The sequence below is a fragment of the Chrysoperla carnea genome, chromosome 2 (assembly GCF_905475395.1).
Source record: "Chrysoperla carnea chromosome 2, inChrCarn1.1, whole genome shotgun sequence".
NCBI classification, from domain to species: domain Eukaryota; kingdom Metazoa; phylum Arthropoda; class Insecta; order Neuroptera; family Chrysopidae; genus Chrysoperla; species Chrysoperla carnea.
In genome coordinates, this window is record NC_058338.1 from 39961565 (window position 1) to 39982721 (window position 21157).

Consider the following 21157-nt stretch of genomic DNA (forward strand, 5'->3'; position numbering starts at 1 on the left):
AAATAGGATTACTTGCCGAAGCAGGTTCATCTTTAATCACACTATTCACCGCTTTAATCCACTTTAACTGGAATAAATAAAAATAAATTATTTGATTTTTGTAAATTTTATGTTATTACTAAAAGTAAATAATGAAAAGAAAACAATAAAAATAAATTTCATTTGAGTATTTTATTTTTTTAAAGTATAATGATAAAAAAGAAATTGGAATAAATAAGTATTTTTCTTTATATTATATATAAAAGTCTATTTTGCTGATTCAGCTCTTTTATGATGCTGCCTTTTTAAATAACACAAAATGAGCAATTCAAGAAAAAAATTCCTGGATTTTGAGAAGAAGGTTTGATAATTGATAATCATTCTACGTATTCTTTACGTCAATGTTAGAAGCTCTAACTTACGACAGCACTTCGTTATTTACGTTTTAATACCAATAACCCTTAACCCTTAAGATTTAACATAATTTCTTTGACAGAAAGAGCATACCATCCACTTGATCTGACTTGGTTATTAATTTTTCACTATGCTTCATTTAAAATTATGAAAACTATTAGGTAATTTTATTATAAGTAATACTTTTATACAGAATTCATTTAATTGAATCGTTTAAGTAGCTCATTTTAAAAAATTGACTTGGCATTGAAGTGATCTTCATGGTCAATAATAAAATCAAATCCAAAGATATCATTAGCATGTACGAGCGAAGTCTTACAACTTTTGTTTTGATCATTTTTTTCAGTCATTGTTTTCTATAATTCAAGAGGATTATCGGACTTTTTGAACACCCAGTTTGTATTGAGAATTATATGGCTTACAAATGCAATAATACATAGGGGTCGTGATGTTAGTGTGTGCACTTTCACAATGTTAGTCTGAAAACTAAAAATAAAAGTATGAAATAACCATTATTTATGTATCATAATGTTACTATGATCACTATAGTGTTACTACTATAAAGTAATATACAACTTTATTTCATATTTTACGAATTTTTAACGAAAATACGAAATGCACACTGTTGCACAATCAGCGTGGAAAAGTGTACAAGAGAGCGATCTTTTTATGTAAGGCTATTAATACTTTTTTATAAATAATTTTTTTTAAAAATTTAAATTTTATGTAGGCTGTTATAATTTTTAAAACAGAAAAACTTAATTGATTGTTAAATTTGTTGTAGAGCCTTGAAAAAGACCCAATTGAGGTCGCAACGTTGATAAATAAAAAACTAAAAACCAAATACACTTTATTTGTGTTCCATATTCTCAAGGAGCAAAAAATTTGTATTTTTAACTGTTAAACTTGGTTATTATTGTATTTTTTTCAATTTCCCATTTTATTTTTCACATGAGTGCGATTGCTTTCTTTTACATTTTCGCATTGTGTATTCTTTCACAATTCTGATTCTCCAACTTTGAAACTTCAAATATCAAGGACATCAATTGACTCAAGTGAAGTTGTCAATTTTGATTACAGGCTTCTTTGTCTTGCCTTTAAACGTTTGCAAACGTTTACATTTACAGACGGTTTCACTTACAGAGATTTTAGTGTATTATGACGACAGGGTCTGGTAATTACTCTCAGATTGGAAACTAAGATTAAGAAAATAAAATATTAACTATATTTTCTTTTTCTTTGAGGTATATTTATGGAGATAATATAGCCTTTTAAAGTACTCACTATAATAGAATTTAAATTTTATTCGATCAAATAAGTAACATTAATGCCCATCATTTTGAATACATTTAATTATCTAAATATAAATAGGATTCTATGGGTATATTATTTATTAAATATTTAGTCCTAAATATTCTTAGGAAATACATGTATATGTTTACAAGATAACGTGACATGGTTATATTAAGTATAACAATAATTTTAATTGGAAAGTAGTGCTTATGGTTAATAGGTGATATCCAATCTGATTTCGTACCTTAGGATTTACTAGACGGGAGCTAATTTATATTCTATTTCAATCTTTACCTTGAAAATTTTTAAGTACATATTTATTTACTCCTTCAATTGGTAAAATTCTTACTCCCTTCTCGTTTCTCAATTAGTTTGTTTTCAAAAAACCACGGAAAAAACTTTTACTTTCTCATAAAATATTGAAATACGATTATTTAAGTCATACATACAGTGTGGAGTTTCCGGTTTTAAAATCGCTGTTTATTCCAATATTATGGGCTAAGAGCGGATACCTTCGCTCTGTTCTTGAGTTATGAAAGCGTTTAATCAAAACTATATTATTAAAGGTCAGAAAGAGTGAATCCGTAAAGAAATGGTTTCAACCCCGCTAGCAATATGTGAAAAATGATGATTAACTTCAAGAATCATCTGCTAAAATGTCTACGCCAATATGTACGTCATCTTCTTGGAAACTTATTTAAATAAACTGAAATAACTGAAAAACACAATACAGTATGCTCAAAGATACAAATAATTTTCTTAAATGGTTTTTTATGAAGTTTAAAATGGAAAAGAGATAATTGGGAAAAAATTATGAAATTTCTTTTTACAAAGATTTCAAAATCGAACACTTCTTTGACTAAGCTTGTACAATTGTACATATTAAAAGTGATTATAAACACTGTAGGAAATGATGTATTTGATCCAGAAATCGACTCGTCAGTAAATTTTTGTTGAAACCAGTGGAAAATGTTTGTTTGAGTGTACTCAGCAAAATCTTAGTCATGCGAACCAGACTGGTCATTCTACATTTTTCGAGCCAAAGCCAAGATACAGCAAACCAATATATGTAAAAAGTCGGAAATTTTCTCATAATATTTTCAATAGTTTAGGATCTGTGGCCGTATAAACAATTAATTTGTTTATAACAAATTTCCTCCCACTCTGAGCAATGATCAAGTGGAAAATTCAGATTCAGTGAGTCAAAATACGTCGAAATACACTCCTTGTTCGGTGGGACCTGTAAATACATACAAAACCCATTCAGCGCCTACACAAATATACATTTCCTACATATTTAGTTTGAAAAAACACACAAATGAAATTTGTAAATATTAAAGACAGACTAAACATAAATGGCCAACTGAGTATCGCAATCGTTTGTGCCCATAAGAATTAGTCTAAAGCTTGAATTGTTGACCTATAATCATACAGCCGTCTCTAGCTACAGCAAGTCTATAGTCACGTGAATATGAAATACGAATTACTTACATTTGAACGTGCAAGTAATCACGTCCCTAATAATAATACGCTTTCTATAGGAATAAATTAGGATACAAAATATTACTACAGGATAGTGTTACAAAATTATACGTATTACATATAAAGGGATTCTGTTGTATTGTGGTATTAATAATTCTCTTCTCTCACAAACCAAAAAGGAATGTGTTTAATTATATTATTGTGTGTGAAATTGTTAATGAAGTATGGTATTAATTAATTATTTGTATCTGTAAGATGGTATTATTAACTATAAGGTATCATATTATTAAGAAATTTATATTCTTGATTAGATATTTATCTTCAATCCTTTTAATAGCTTCTCTTTTGTCGAAAATTCCTATTTTCAATATTAAAATATTAAATTAATGAAGATATATGGACGTATTAATCATTAGAGCATTACACTAACTGACTGTTTACGTTGATTCATCACACAGGTCTATTGTTAACTTCCCAGTATAGGACGTTATAGAAATGGGTTCGATCTTCGAATTCAAAATTTTCAACATACCTTTATGTTTCATAGTCAGCACAAGTGTATATGTGTGTGTGTGTACGTACGTAAGTTCGAGGTCATTTTTTTCCTGATCAATATCGTGAAAACAAAAAATAAGATCAACTTCGTTGAGGAGTCGATCGAATCGTTTTAACGGTAATATGAATCCGAAAAGAATTCCATAATATTCGTTCTAATCGGTCAAAATTTAATTAATTTTTTCCTTATAATTAATACGGCTTGTTATTATTAAAAAAAAATTTTGGGAAACCATAAGGATAAACTTTTTACGTAGAGCGTTTTAAAGGCCTATTAGATCACCCTGTGAATTGTTTTACCGAGTATATCTATTGATTTCTAGGCATCTTCCAAATAAAATCGATAGACATTTGAAAACAAAGTTTGCGAATGCCATAATCGATACGAAACAATACCTACATTACTACGAATAGAGTTTTCTAAAAATACACGGAAGCTGAACCACTTCATATAAATACAAACTATCTCAATATAAATAATTTCAGTATCTAAGTAGTACTATTCTTCTTCATGCATGGTAACATTAAATGTAAGTAATAGTGATAGTACCTAATAATCTAATAACTACATAGTTACTTACTCAGTTATGAGATGTCTTAAGAAAACCATTAAATTCAAGATAACAAACCGTACACTTGGAGTTGGAGTACATTATATTATATACATGAGTGTATATTATACATCATATATACATATAATTTTATTGTTTATCCTATGTTTAATGTCCTTTCATATCTCGAAACTGCAATAGCTGGTATAATATAAGTATTTATTATAACTTCGGGAACAAAAATCTTTGCTACATTTTCTGGAAAAAATACTCCCTTTTTTGTGAAATTATAGAAATATTATTCACGATAATGTCTTTTTTCTTAAGCGCATGAAATGGCGATGGAGTTATTACATTTAACTTTTAGCTTACATGAATGCATACTGATTAAATAAATATTGGCTAACAAAACAGAACGTTAAAATTATCTATCAATAATAAACAAACATTTAAAAAACAAAAATACAAAAATAAACAAACCTTTGATTAGAGTAGCACTATCATAGTCTACACTATCAATTGCCAGGATTATGAAAATAATGCAAAACGCATGGGAAATTTTCTCACACCCAAGGTATCACAATTAGGTATCACAGTAATCACAAAGTATGTACTCGGTTTACTATCAAGTAGGCAGACGATCTTCGCTTCGTAATCTTAAAACTTGATGTATGTGCAGAACTTGAATTAATTGTTGCCACAAAGAAATTTTAAATATTAATGAAACTGGGTATTTGCATGAAAATGATTTTGCAAATGAAATTAATAAAATGAATTCTTTGATAAACATAATACTCCAGTAAAATCTTACAAAAAAACAACTAAAAACGCAAAACGCGATGAAAAGCTACACTTCTCTAAGGGGTTCAAATAAAAAGTAGCTTTACATCGCCTTCCGGACATCGTTTGCATTAGTATTTTCTAGAAAACTTTATTTCGATTTTTTTCAAAAATTTGTCTAAGACTCACTAGTTAAAGCTACCTACAAATTTTCATCTTTCAATCTTTTATATTTTCGCAGAAAATGGAGACCAAAGTTTTGCCCTAATTTACCCCCTCACGAGAGAAAAATGACGTTTACGAAAAATTATTTCAAACAAAAGTTGTTTATTTTTTAATAAGGTACATTTTTTTACAATTAAACTTTTGTGCTATCTCTAATGGTTTAATATAAGCAAAACTTAAAATTTTAACATTTCCGAAAACCATGTAAATTTTTCAAGCATCATATCTCAAAAAATATTAGATATAAGGAGGTGTGGGTTGGCTTCAATTGATCAAATTTAATATTCTTTAAAAAAAAAAAGTAGCAACTAATATTAAAAGCTCATAGTTTTTTAATTGAACTACAAAAACTGAAAAAAGTACGAAAATTTGGCAATTTTTCACGAATTACGCAGATAGCACGCAGATAACTTTTGATTGCTTGCTAAACGTAGTTTCACACTCTCCTAAGGGGTCGCGTTTTGATTTTGATTTTAATGTAGAATTAGACTGTCATATAAAATACCGAAATAAGATTAAAATTTAACTTAAACAAATGATTTTTAAATAAATAATAAAACAAAAGTGGCCCAACATGATATAAAATTTACGTGACGCGAAACAAGATGTTATTAGTCTGGCGACATGCATATTACTAGCGCGTTATTTGTTAGCGTGTTAACTGTTTCATGGGTTGGAAAATCATGTAATTATACAATTTACGCAATTTTAATTATTTACACATTGTACAAAATTTTAAATAGGTTTTACTATAAAGGAAAGCTTTAAAACAAAATTTATTGCGTGATTTAGAAGTCAGCGGATAAACCAACAAACAGACGTGGAAAGAAACTTTCTTTTACACTATATTCAAGTTTTATTTTTCTTCTCCCTACCACTGCTTCAATTTCTACAATTTTACCGCTTTTTTCAGACTTTTCAACATATCTTGAAGTTATAACGCAACGATTGTTGCAAATCCAAAATGATTATATAGTTAAAAGAAGCTGTGAACGAAAAAATTTCCACGAGTTATGTTAATACATTATTGCCCTGACAATGAAATGTAAGAATATTTTGAAGATTTCCAGTAGGATTTTCAGACCCATTGCAATAACTGGGAAGTAAATCAAAGATAAGAAAGCAAATAAAAGAGATTTATTAGATTTTGACATCTTTTAACAATATATCCATATTGGATCCCGATTTGTAAAATTCTCCAAACAGAAACACCATAGATATCCGAAACGGGTTTTCTGTCTCATGTAATAATAAATATACTTACATGGACTCTGTTATTCTATTTCAATAAACATTACATAACAACAACATCCACTAGACTGGATTATTATTATTTATGAAGAGAATAATAGAAGAAGGGTGAAAATAAATATCTAGAAGAAAAAAAATATAGCAGTTGAAAACCATATAAAAAGTCTTACTATGACAATTTATTAATAAAAACTAAACGAGTGTTTTCATTACGTTTCCAAGCGATAAAAATAATAAGAAATAAATATCTATTAGGACAGACCTGCACAAAATGGATGGTACGTCGACTACAATAATAATACTAAATGTATTAGGCCATTTTAGTTCAACGAAGCAAAATATAATATCATTTGTTCCATTCCTCTTCATCAAAATCAAGATCAAGAATACTCAAGAATTTTCCTGATACATTTATAAGCAAAAACTCAACATTCATTTCCTTTTGAAAAATAAAAATATTTTATTATTATTCAACAAAAAGAACTCTTTTGATTTTTTCGACAAACTTCTAAATTTGGATACAAATTTAAAAAAAATGAAAAAGGGATACAAAAGTAAGGCGAGTACTTTGAGGGTGGTGGATGCAACTTTCGGGAACCTTAATTTTTTTTCGAATATGTATTGAAAATTGAATGATTATATTCGATAACTATTATAGGTATCAATTTTATTAATAATTTCTTACTTAAAAATTATTTACAGAATTATTAATAGTATTCGAACAATACTCCGATAAAATTGAAGCATTTTATTTTACTTTGTTACTTAAAGAAGACCCAATTTATAACTTAGCTAGACTAAAAACATTAAAAAAAATTAAACTAAGCAGTGGAGCATAATTTGAAATATAATATAAGATTCAAAGCGTCAGGTGCATTCTATTATATTCAGTCATTAAAATAGCTGATTTGACAGATATCGACCACCCCAAGATATAAATTTTACATTTCAATTAAAATTATTTTACACTTTTTAGCGCAAAAAATCGTGTATTTTTAGTTTTTGTAAACTATAATTTATTTAAATATTGAATATGTGTTTTTTCCCGTTCAAAACTAAAACTTTTATGTTATTTTTTTAACCCTCCAACGCTATCTAACCCTCAACAAAACAACGTGTTCGTAGGCTTCTCTTTCAAATTTTAAATTTTCACTCTTCTGTAAAAAATTCAGCAGTGTACATCTTATAGTAATACCCTTCCTCAGTGTTGCTAGACTTTATATCTAACATAAATTTTTATGTTATATCACGTATATGTTTTGTTATATCATGTTATGTTATAATAATTTCATGAGTATAATAGCATTCAATATTTACTTCTGTTTTCAAATCAAAATAATTATATACAGATCACAATCTATTACGAATTTTCTTCTGTTACAGGAACAAATGGGACTAGTTGTGCCTTGGATCATTGGATTCATAACATTCACATCCTTAGAGGCTGTATCTATGGTATATTCGAATGTTTTAAGAGATCATGTAAATAGGGTACGTATTTTATTTATTTTTTAAAGAAATGATTAAATAGTAATTTTATTAATTAATTTATATTAACAATCCAAGATAATAAACCGCAACTTTGAATTTTTATATTGCCATACTTATTTGAATATATAAAGAAAAATTAAATATATAATTTTTGAAATGAATGTCCAGGTAATGATAAAATGAAACATAGTTTATGCACGGCTAATACGTATTGTGTTATCTCTATTATAAGCAGGCAAATGAACAAAATAAATGAACCAGCTAAGTTCATAAAGTAGATTTACCCCTTTTACAATCAGCCACGGGTAGTTAGGCGTGTTTTTCTATTCATTTCTCTGTAGAAAATTTACTTAAATGAATAAAGAACAGAAAATACAAAATTCTCTGTTAATACAAAATTAGCTGTTGTAAAAACGTCAATTATATAGATTACCATTAACTATAAAATCACATATATTAAAGAATAACAAGTTTCAAGATGCTTATTTTTTTAAAACAATTATAATAAAAAATACGTTTAAACAACTATTTGTTTGTAATATATATGGTGCTCTATTAAAATCTCCTTGGCTGACAAATCAAATCTTGTTTTTAACTGATAAGATGGGAAACGTTAAGATAAGAAAGTTATTATTAATTAAATTATAAGATTAGAAAGTAATTCTTAATTAAATCATAAAATTAGAAAGTTATTCTTAATTAAATGGCAAACGACACGTTCTTAATTCAATGACAAATGGCATTTTGAATGCCAATGAGACGTTGCAAGGTTAGTAAACATTCTACCTCGACCGAGGCGGAGGCGAAAATTTTCGAACAAAAATTGTATATCACTAAATAAATAATAACTTTCTAATTCAAACTTTTAAAATTAGAGTTCCAAGTGGGAGGTCCTCTTTCGAAGAGAATAATTTTTACTTGGGTCACTTTTTTCAAAAAAAAACTCCACTGAACAAACATTTAGCTAAGGAAATTAAAATGGGTCACTCTATGTAATTGAGTTGTATATTGAAGCAATTCATTTTTTACGTCACCGTTTCCTAAATACTAGTGATTTTGAATCAAAATAAAAATTATAAGAAAATAAATCTCTCAAATGAAGAATTTATTAAAAATGTAATTTAAAAATAAAAAGAAAATTCAACTTTTATCATATTTTGTTAGATATATCAATATAAGGTGTGAAAAACGAAGAATAAAATTACATTAAATGTATTGAAACGCACAAGAAAAAAAGAACGTAACTGTTTTCTGTCAAATAAATTGTTATAAATAAAATGGTAAATAAATCAAAAAAGTCATTTAAAAAAAAGAAATAGCTTTTTTATTTCTAATATAAACCACTATTTCTTATGTACAAAGTGTGTAAGATTTTGTGTCAGTACTAACTACAACTACTAATCATTACAAAATTATCGTACGAATACAGGTTCGTTTAGTTATATGTTTTCACGTAAATGTGAGAAATGATGTCCAAAAAAAATATTATCAATCAAATGGAAAACAGATTTTGTCCAAAATGCTGAAATAATTTTTTTCAGAAATTTGAAAAAATTGAATTGAGAGAAATTGTTTTGTGACCTTTCTTACAACTTTTCTTAAAAATCCATAATTTTTTTTTAAATTAGCAGTTTTCGGCATAATAACGCACAAACACTCTACCTGGCCAAAAAAGCTACCAAAAACCAAACACAAACACTCTACCTGGCCTTTTTATGGCCTCTCATTAACTGAAATTATTTTAAGTATTTCTTTGCCGTAGCAAGCCAGCCAGCTTGCTACGGCTAAAATCTATAAAATGTAATAAATCCAGTGGCAGCGCAAATAAAACATAAACATATTAATTCTTACTATGTACAACACATTTCTACAAACTTATTGATTTGGATATTATCAAAACATGAGTGTATGAAACAATTATAGATTAGAATAATGGAGGCTTATTTAATGCAAGGTTTTTGTTATATTATACTTTCGTAGCTTTTTGTTTTTTTGGTTAATCGTGTAAATAACTCAAAAAGTAAATGAGAGCTCAAATTACGCGTAAATTATATAGTATGTATTATATGGGAATATCAGCTATGTGTGTATGACATGTATGTATTTGTGGCTCTCTAAGAGAAGCTATCTTTCTTTACTCACATGATGTTAAAAAAACGTTGTGTATATATGGTATTTCAACAATTAACTCAGCCAATTGTTTGTTTTCACTTGTTCAATATTATTTTTTATAAATTTCACTAACATTATTTTTAGTTTCTTTTTTTACGTAGATAATTGAATTTTTTTTAGTCGAAATTACTTCCGTTTTCATCGTTTTTAGTTGTTCCAAATAGTTATCATATATGCTGTGTTTGTCGTAGCCAATATTCAGTTCTAATTTTTCGAAAAATGACACAATGATTGTACCCACATTAACAGTTTTAAGTTTATCAATGTCAACGCTTATCAATTCCAAAGAATTTAGCTAACCAGTTCTTTACTCGCTAACATTCTGTATAAAGAATATAAATTTTCAAACTCATAAATTTATTTTCTTGAATGCCGTCACTATGTTATATAATATGCAATACAATTTACTTATATAAACGTTTATTCAAGAATATCCAAAACCCTTTGGTGGTTTTTTTCCGTTCTTTCTAAAGAAAAAAAAATGTAATTTATAATGCTCTTGTATTATTGACTGAAATCAGAAGCAAAAAAATATTTCTTTAAAAAAATATTTTTCCTTCTATTGAAAAAAAATAACAATTGAATTTATTTTCTTGAGGATAAATTATTGCTTAGTCAATATTTTCTTGCACAATTAACAACAAACTCAATTTTTGTTACCGATATCAGAACAACATTTACCAACTTAATCCAGGTGCTAGAGAAGGTGGCATTTTATAAAAATTTGTATCTGGAGGTACTGATGTTAAAATTTTTCATTTGCCCACCCACAATTTTCAATTAGAGGGATGGGCAATCGAAATTTGGGTGTTCAGATGTGGATTAATGATGGACAAACAAATCCAATCAGCATTTTATGACAATTCGCATTTGGGGGTGCCATTTTCACGAAGCCATTAATGTCCTTCTTAATGTATACTTTTAAGTAATGTTTTGTCAAATTTATAGTGAAATTAAGAATATATTATTATAGCTGAATTTTAAATGTTGAAAACATCAGAAAAAACCTTAAGGACAACAAATTTCACCTGTGGGCTAGAATAGGATCCAAAACACCATTAATTTGTATATAATTTATGAACTGCTTATTTTTCGATCACATTTACTATTTCCTTTGAAAAACCGGTCATAGTAACACCAAAAAATTCATCATATAGTTCCAGGACCCCAACATGTACCTAAACGGCATATATACACCAAAACGACTTACCATAGTATTTGTGGTTTCACATCAATTTCGGAAAAATGGTTAAAATAATTTTTATACTAGCAGGAATTTTAAAAATACTAGCAGAGAATTTGTTCAAAAGTTTCACAAAAATTACGAGCTGCAGCGGCCAAACCTTCATCGGTTTTAAAATATTTAATAACATCGAACTGTCCAGTAATCACGCAGCAAATGCGACAAAATTCAAACTTTGCGCTAATTTTGAGACACCCTTTAGTAACATAATTAGTTTGAACATTAAAAAAGATAGGTATATAAAAAAAAAACCATTGAAAATTTCATTTAAGTATTTCATTACAATTATTTGTTAAACAATGAAAAAGATAATACAAAATTAATATAAAAATAGTAATTATATTCAGTGATCATGTATGTATTTAATACAATTGTAATTGTTCCAGGAGTTTGATGGCCTATGTAAAGCTGAAATGGCTTTTTTCATTGTACGAACATTCACAAATGTAAGTATATTATCAAGCAATAACAAATAACCCAGTCATTTATTTTTATATTTCAACTATAGCTATCACTATGCGGTGATCAAAAATTTTATATCGAAAAAGTACTTCTTACTGTATTTTTCAATACAACAATATCACATGGTATTTACTTTTCTTTTATTGTCATGACTTTTTGAGCCATTGCACACGAGTAACAATTTCTAACCCAAAAATCATGATTTTGAATACAGAAATGCTTAAGGAAGTCTTAGTCCATATCATTTTTTTTAAGCATTTAGATACAAGCAAACGGTCTACGTTTTTTTATATTCGTTGTGTGCGTAGTCATGGTAGGGACAAAAAAATCGATGCTAGCGCTTCCAGTGAAATATTTTGGCGATAAAGGAGGCTGTTATAACTAATTTGCAATTCTTTACATGTTAATGTTATAGAAAATGTCAAATTAAAATTATTGAAAAACACTAATTAATTAAACTTAATGCATTAAAAATTGTGAAAATAAGAAATTGCACAAATATTATTTTTCAAATGTAAATTATCATAATTATTTATTTAAATTTGTGAAACATCCCAAACTACTCTTTCTTGCTTTATTATAATATTAAATTATTTAAGCATTGAAACGTAACCCATAATACATAAATATAATTTATTATATGTACAATAATTAATAACTCATAATCAAATGTCAAAAATATATGTGAAAATTTCTCCATAATACTTCTCTAACGATATGCCTACACCTATAACAATTTTTGGCATCATTTTTCATTTTACGAATATTTTTCAAGTATTTTGTGGTTTTTTAACCGAATAATTTTTTTTTTTTCGTAAATAATTAATGACCTTATTACATACGTTGCTGATGCTTCGTATACCGAATGTGGATAAATTCGTTTTTATTTTTTGTCTACACTTGCTTTTTTTAGATTACTGCGGAAATTGATTTGTTAAAGCTAAATAGCGTTGCTCGCTTTTATTGAGGTATGGAATCCTAAAAGCCAACCGTAACGTGCACATTTGTTTTTAACTTTAATTAACGAATTCCTAATTTTAGTTAAGGTACAAAAATAAACCTTATTAAATTCAATCGTTTGATAGATCTTTGATATGCTTGATGATAATGACACAAAATTTAAAATTTTATTGTATTTGCTACCGGCAAATTTTTTTTACCTATATTTTCCTTCTGCAATTCACTTAAATTATCATCATAGAATGACTAAACATGCTTAGAAAATATAAAGTGAAGTCAAGAGTTAACGATGATAATTATCGTTTGATAAGTATATTTAGATTAATTGGACACTGAGGCAATGTCTAGATAAAAATCTGAATTTTGTATTGAAATGAATGTTATTAAATGAGTGCGTATTAACTTTTACGTGCGTATGAGTTAATACGTATGAACTCATACGTGTAAAGTAACTTTTTGAAACCTTTGACGAAGGGTTTTTGTGTAATTAATTATTAAAAAGCGAACTTTTAACATGTAATCTATACAGGGCTGGATTAATCCATGGGTCCGACTGGACTCAGGCCCAGGGTCCTCGAAAAATCTGGGGTGTCCCAACAATCAAATTAAAAAAGATGTAAACAAATAAATCAGCAAAAGGCTGATAGAATAAGCAAGCATGCGATCTTCAATCGTAGATCTGCAAAACCACAATTTTACTAAATAAATTAGTTTACTATTTAGTAATTAACTTTTTATTTCTATTATTTATTTAAAGCCATTATTTCAACATTCTATTGTATGAAAAGCTAAATACTTCCACATAATATGAAAGCGCTCATAGTTCCCTAGATTTGAAAAAAAATGTCTGCCCTTACATGGAGCACCGATGATTTGACCCAAGGCCCCTCAAATATTTAACCCAGCCCTGAATCTATAGTAAATGTTAGTTAAAAATATACATTTTAAATAATCTCCCTTAACTTTCTTTAGACAAAGAAAAACTATTATTTTTAAAAATCCGTTTATGTAGATTAAGTTAGAAATTCTGAATAGAAAGAATTATTATTCACAATAAATTACAAATAAAAGCTAGCGATAGAGATTGTAGAGAGGCAGCATTAGTAGACGAGAAAGTTGAAGTTTCAAACAAAAATAGTAGTTGATATTTTGTTTCTACATATCATTCAAGCATAAATACTTGTCAAGATGTGAAACATTTAAGAGTTAATTTTTGATGATAAATGATTTTCAATGAAAAAATCGAAAACCGAAAATTGTAACTTTTTGTTTCAGAAAATCAAATTTTATGACTTCGCGTCGATTAGTCCGTGCAGAACCACGATTCAAACGGTTTCAGTACAGAGTTAACGAATTAGACTTTTATTTTACTCACTGTCAATTCTATAATGTGTTGTACATCGATAATCCTGTGCAGACGGGTGGGGCATTAATTTTCTACCTAAAAAATCAAGTGCCTTGAAAACTATGTTTTCATTAAAAAAAGATGTTAGAAGAGAGTGTGAAGTTAGAAGAGATGTTTTTTAAAACAACCTTCTAGAATAAACCTAGCAAAGATATGCTATTTTTAATTATTAATAATTTGTGAAAATGGTTTCGAGAGAAAATTTACCTCTAATTGATCAGTGGGCACCACATATCCTAAGCTTAGCTTTGGGGTCTTATGAACAAATGTACGAAATTTCATGTTTCTAGATATTTAAATATTGTCATAAGAACACGCGTTAAACTAAAAGCTTGTTGCTTATCGACCGAAAATAAAATACGGGTCACCGCTTTGAACAGTTTTGTTTGACATTAGACAGATTAAATGGAGCATGACTAAAAAAATTTCTAACTACTTGATATTAAGAGAAAATAATAGTTATATTTTAAATATATTATGCAAATGTTTTCTATAGTTAAATGGTATATTTTCAGGATCATTAAAAATTTCATATTGACATTTTAATGTTATTCAGTCCATTAATTTATAAAACGTTACTATTACAATAAATAATATCTGCAAAATATCAAGGCATTTTGTAAACAAGTACAAGTCAGTAATAACAAGCATTCAAGTTCTTATAAACACAGTGTTATATAAAAATTTATATATTATGACACACGTTAGGTTGGTGTGAATGTACGGTTTTACGAATAAAACTTCTTCTTTAAATTAAATAACTTTTTATGATATCTCTAGAACTTTATTTATTTAGTTCATGGCAAAACGGACTATGGTCCGTCAAATACTTAAGGTATGTGATATTCGAACGATAGGTTGCGTACAACACTTAATTTACAAAGAAGCGTAGTGTTGGTTTTTATGGGTTAGTTTTTATAATAATATAAGTAGTCAAATAGAGTTTTTTTTTGTAATAATTTTGCATTTAGAGACGTCTTCCACTATGATAAAACACATCTTCTCTTTAAGTAGTGTTTTATTGGTTTCATTCAAAGTTTTATTGAACTGTGATTCGATAAAGATATTAACTCTTTATTAATTTTACATTAATTTATTTTGTTAATTATCTCGCAAAGTAGGCTTGAGATCCAAAAGTGTATTACTTTTTCCTTCGTCTTTATGAGCTTATTTTGCAGGCCAACGATCTGTAGTCAATAACAGAACGCCCTGTATAATCGAAAATAGAAGAATTGATAGATATCAAATCCAATTTGAAAAATTCTTTTATCAAAAAAGTGTTCGATTCCAGTTTCATATTTGTACAAAAATATATTGTTTATGATATCCTTTCTTAATTAATATCCATTCTAAAGTTTCTGTTTTCAGAAGGATCTAGACATTAAAAATGCCACCATGCGATAAAGGGCTCTACTAATGAAAAATTTTGTTACCTATTTTTAAAAATTGTTGATCTTTACACGAATTATGTAACTTTTTTATTTTTTCACATCATTGTATACACACTTTGATTATAAAAGATGAGAAAAGATAATGTCTGTTGTAGCAAAGCTTTATTTATTTATCATCCTGATGTTTATTTCAGTAAACTAAACATCTGGTTTTTATAGATATTTTTTTTCGTTATTCCCACTTCTTCGCAAACATATTTTTTGAGCAATTAGAATTGGATTAAGTTAGAAATAATTTTTAATCAAATTAAAAACAGACGGAACAATTAAGGTTATGAAACAAAGCTGGCAACCGTTTTAAAAAGTAGGGCAAACTCTTAGAAGTTTCGTCCTGATAATATTATACAGAGTGTTCAAACGTACACTCTTATTGGAGATAATTTATTGTGTGTTATTGTGGCAATGTGTGGAAAACCTAAATTTGTTAGAGCTGACTGTAATGCTCGTTGCATATGCATATAAAAATGTTTAAATAAGGCTTAAAATAGGACTACGACAACAGGCTTAAACTATATTTCAGCAGGCGTTAAATTAATTAATGGATATTAAGAAACTTTTGTAATTACATCAATACTATACAATGTATAAATGATCTTAGCTGTCAACCAAAGGTTGACATTAATGAATCTTCATTCCATATACCACTACAGTTTCCTTAACACGCTTTTATTGGCTTGGTATGTATCTATGTATCTATGTAACGGACTTTTTGAACGTGATTTTCACCCAAATCAAACCACAGATTGAATTGAAACTTCGCTCACTTATAAAGGACCGATGATAGTACAACAATTTAATAAGTTTATCCGACTATCCTGATCAGGATCTTCAAGATCAACGATTAACTATATAATATTTGATGGTGGAACATTTCATAATATTAATAAATAGCTACACTAAAAAGTAGAAAATAAATAGTAGTTTAAAAAAACTAAAAAAACACGCTTTTGTAATTCATCGAACAAAAAAGTAGAGTGATAAGGAAAATATTCATTTTATGGTAAACAAGTGAGGGGTGCTTTTTAAGACTTTTTTATAGTGACTTTATTTTTACCAGTACCTGTCAATTAAATATTTACAATAATTGAAATCTAACACCCCACTTTTAAATTACTTTCTACTTTTTAGTTCAGCTAGTTAATAAAGCGTGTAAAAAAAGTTTTTTTTAACTATTATTTATTAAGATTTAAGCGTGTTTATGATTACCATGTTGACTGCTTGAAGTCTTCAGTGATTTTTGCAATAGCCTCTGTATACATTTACCGCATTTTTATAGAAAGGTAAAGAATTAAAAAATCAATTTATCATAAAAGTTTCTTCAGAAGTATGTTATATTTATTGTAAATACACCTCTTGTATATATAAAAGTATATTTTAAACTCACATACTTCGAACAGATGTACGTGCTTTAGTTATTGTAAGATTTATAAAGTTATATTTTTTTTTCGTACATTTCTTTTTCTCATTTTTTCATAAAAGCCTGACATTAAAAATAATAAAATATCAATCTTACATTTATGCAACTCATCGTTTTATTTTTAGTTTGTTTTTTCTTACTTCCAAATTAAAATTTTTTCTTTCTACACACTGCGACCTTTGACCTTTTTTTATACTCACGTTTATTTGCTACGAAAATTAAAATCATTTTAAGACAATTTTTTAATATCATCGAAGCGTATTAACGGTAATATGATCGGAAAAGAATTTCATAATATTCGGTCGAGTTCTTTCGATTCGGTCGAGTTTCTATTTTTTATATTTTTTTAAATTTTATATAACTATTTTGCTGAAAAGTTTCTTGTGCGGATCTCAAGGGTCGCATTGGACCGTATCCACGGCTTGCTATTCTTGCTTTCACCCAGGCTTGAGTGTAGACTAGAGATCAGGCATGGGAAAATATCCGATACCTAGTGTTGTGAAAAAATGTTATGACTGGATGCTGTAAGAGATTAGGCCAGTCTTCACTTTCAAGAATGGACCCATCTTCAGCACGCTTAAACTATTAATGTAAACTCGATTGTTATTTCACACCGCGCCAGATACTATTCTTATAATTTAAGAAACTTTTTCAAATTTTTGAATAGGGCTATAATTTTACAATGATTTAGTTTTATTATCAAAGAAGTAGTATTTATTTGTCATAAAAATTATTTTGCTTTACTAAGGCACATTCTGCGACACAGTATTAGCAAACATAGTCAATTATAGCAGTCACGCTAAAATTTCATTGGTTTATCTATTTTAAAAATGCCTTTACTATAATTGCTATAATATACTATAATTTAATTTATTTTCTATATTTAACTATAATAATCTCATATTTTTAGTATTTTTGACTATTCAAAATTTTTATGGTTTTGGAGTAAATAATTTACTTCTACAATGCTTTATACTCCTGAGTCATTTTAATAATGTGGCTTCAAATAGAAACTTATAACAATGTTAAGCATAGGTGTCTTTATCATTATGCTAGAATCATACCAAAATAAACGCTACCGACATTGAAATTTTATAGAGTACAAACTGAACTTTTTACATTTTAATCAAACTTTACTGTTCTTTTAAAGATATATTGTGCTTAAATCTACTATAATTTTATGGCTCCTGACACCACAATTACCCTCTTCTTAAAATTCATTCCTGAATATGTTGTTCTCTTACCATAAGTGAATTCGCCGCACAAATATGGAAAAAGGGTTTCTCAAGTCTTATTTTCCGAGATATTTTGTTTGGCAAGTCTAAGAAAAATACACAAGTTCATAGTCAAATAGCATTGAAAATTGTTATAGAAATAAAAGTCAAAGACATTTTCATATTGTCTGAACTGTTCATGTTTTCTCTTAATTTTAGACAGACAATAAGTTTACCGGAAATAAATCCAAAACGTAGTCTTTTATACATATAAAAGTAATACGAGTATTTATGACATTTCTCTTTTTGTTTCGCAATAAATATCTATTCCAATTTTCTACATTTGGTTGAAAAAAGTATATAATCTACAGTCAAGTTCTATTTAACAATTTTTTCCTCGTGCACTCACTACCTAAACAAATTACTTTTTTTAAATTATCAGAAAACTTTTTAAATTTGGAAAGGAAATGGATTAGTATGAAAATGGCTATAAGAATGAGTTTCAGGTTAATATTATTTGATTAATGTAAATTTTTCTAAAAGTTTTTATTACTTAAATCAAAAGAGAACGAAAAAATAAATCATACTTTTTCACTAGTAATTTACAACATAGCTATCACCCGATATTCATTTGTTATATTCTGAATAGCAAACAATTTTGGTTAGCATTTTGTTTTAAAACCCTATGTTTACTTGAGAAGGTTTTGAAAACCGTTTTAAGAGAAGTAAATATTCACCCTCGTCATATTTTTTATTTGATCTATTCGAAGTCTAGGAAAAGATGTCTTACCCAATACTCGCCTCTCTACCAATGATAATTGTAACATTTTCGCTATTAGTGAAACATTATTGATTTTTGTCCGGAATCACAGGAATCACAGCTCTACGCACTATCTTCATACGGTTGATACTAATCGGTTGAGACTTGATAGCATGACAAAATTTGATAGTGAAATGAAAATTAATTAAAAATAAAATTGATAGCAATACTAAGAATCTCCATTTAGCACTTTTCTATTCGTGAAGTGAGAATTGTTCATCTGAAGTGATAACAAAAAAGTCCGATCCCATTACACTGTTGGACCTTTATATACGATTACCGATAGAACGAATTCATCTACGCACAACGACTTACTAACATGTCCTTTTTAAATACCTGTTTCAGTTACCAATAGTTACCCCGTGCATGGCTCATCTTTGAGATATCTCGATATCCGGTCTCTTTTCATAACTGTTTGTCGGTCTCAAATAATATTCGTTCTTAGACCTATCAATGGAATTATTTTCTAATAGGAGTTCGTAATTTTCCTCTTTCGAACGTAATATTTCAATTTTATTGACTCATTTTAGTTCACGTTCCATTCTTTAAGTTTTCCGGCTATGATTTTTTCAAATCGTTAGTGTAATAAACTTTCTGCATCTATTTGATCTACTTCCATTGAAATACTTTGGAATTGTCTTTTGGATCGTAAATAGCAGCATGAAATATCTTAAATGATAATTTTTTGATAAGAAGTAATAAAATTGTATTCATTAAAAAAATAATTTAACATCGCACTTAAGTTGTGAGCAACATCTTACCAAACGTTTTAGTCTAAACGCTTTGATGGTTGGTAAGTCTATTGGCGCTTGCACGGCTAGAAAGGTTAAAATGGGAATTTTTCTGTCAACCTTACTGGGCGTTTTCGAATACTCAATGAACATTTTATCAGACCAACCGAAACAGAGAATATTTTTAATGATATAGTCTCGGAGCAGAAATAAATTTGATTACCCTAAAAGGGTTTTTCAGAATCATTTTTATCCCTTGCAGCAGCTCAAGGTCCAATACCTTATCTCCTTACAAACCATCAGACGGTTAAGATTTTACAAAAAATAATTGTCAGTATTCAAACAGATGAATAAATTAGTAATACTAATTATATAATGTTTTTGTTTCAGATGTTTGCATTATACTCCGTAATGCGTTTCTTTCACATGTTACGTGCTGGTGTTACGTGGAAGGGTCCCGAGGCAATTGAACTATGATATCAACGTGTAAGTCAAAATGATCCATCATTAAAATGTTCAGCGAATGAAATATTAGATTATGAAGAAGATGATTCATTACTTGTTGAATATGATTCAGCTGAATCATCATCTGATTTAGAATCACAACAATCTGATACTGATTATAACTTTTTTTATAATAAGCATGGGCCTGTTGCTGTTTGATTAATAATAATAATAAAACTATTATTATTTAAGTTATCTACTTTTTTATACAAAAATATTAATAATAATTAATTGAAGAACGTAATAATCAAGTTGTAAGTACTTATTAAATATATTTATTAAGAATTTGTAAATAATAAAAATGTTAACTAATTAATGCTTTTTAGATTAAAATAATAAATTTTTATAAGAGTTATTTATAGTACTTCATATACTAGACATTTCTACCACTTTTTTGGACCGGGGCTGCAAAGTAATCCAGTTTTAACTAAAATAAAAGAAGTTTAACTATAAAACGTGATTAAGAGTAATAGTACAACCCTTTCAGTCAACTTCTCAAACTGCTACATACACTGTGCAATGTTTATTAGTTCTTATAACAAACATGTGTTTTCTGATAATATACAAGGTGGGCGATTTTAATATATACACTTAAATATCTCGTTTTCTCTACATTTACCGATAAACATTAAGCGTATTTGCTTTCGATTAAATTCAATAACGACATATTTTTAAGTCACATTTAAGTCGAGGTACAACTTTTTAATTTAAAGTGCTATTTTATCTCTTACCGTTTAGGATCTAAATTTTGCTATTA

General features: G+C 27.9%; 1 protein-coding gene across 1 annotated transcript; it reads left to right on the plus strand.

The window, feature by feature from the left end:
- The first annotated feature begins 1008 nt into the window (after nucleotides 1-1008).
- LOC123292688 lies at nucleotides 1009-20376 on the plus strand. The gene is made up of 4 exons (XM_044873401.1): nucleotides 1009-1064; nucleotides 7880-8021; nucleotides 11823-11882; nucleotides 20287-20376. The coding sequence occupies exons 1-4, from the start codon at nucleotides 1009-1011 to the stop codon at nucleotides 20371-20373; spliced, it is 345 nt and encodes a 114-aa protein (XP_044729336.1). The 3' UTR covers nucleotides 20374-20376.
- Nucleotides 20377-21157: the final 781 nt, after the last annotated feature.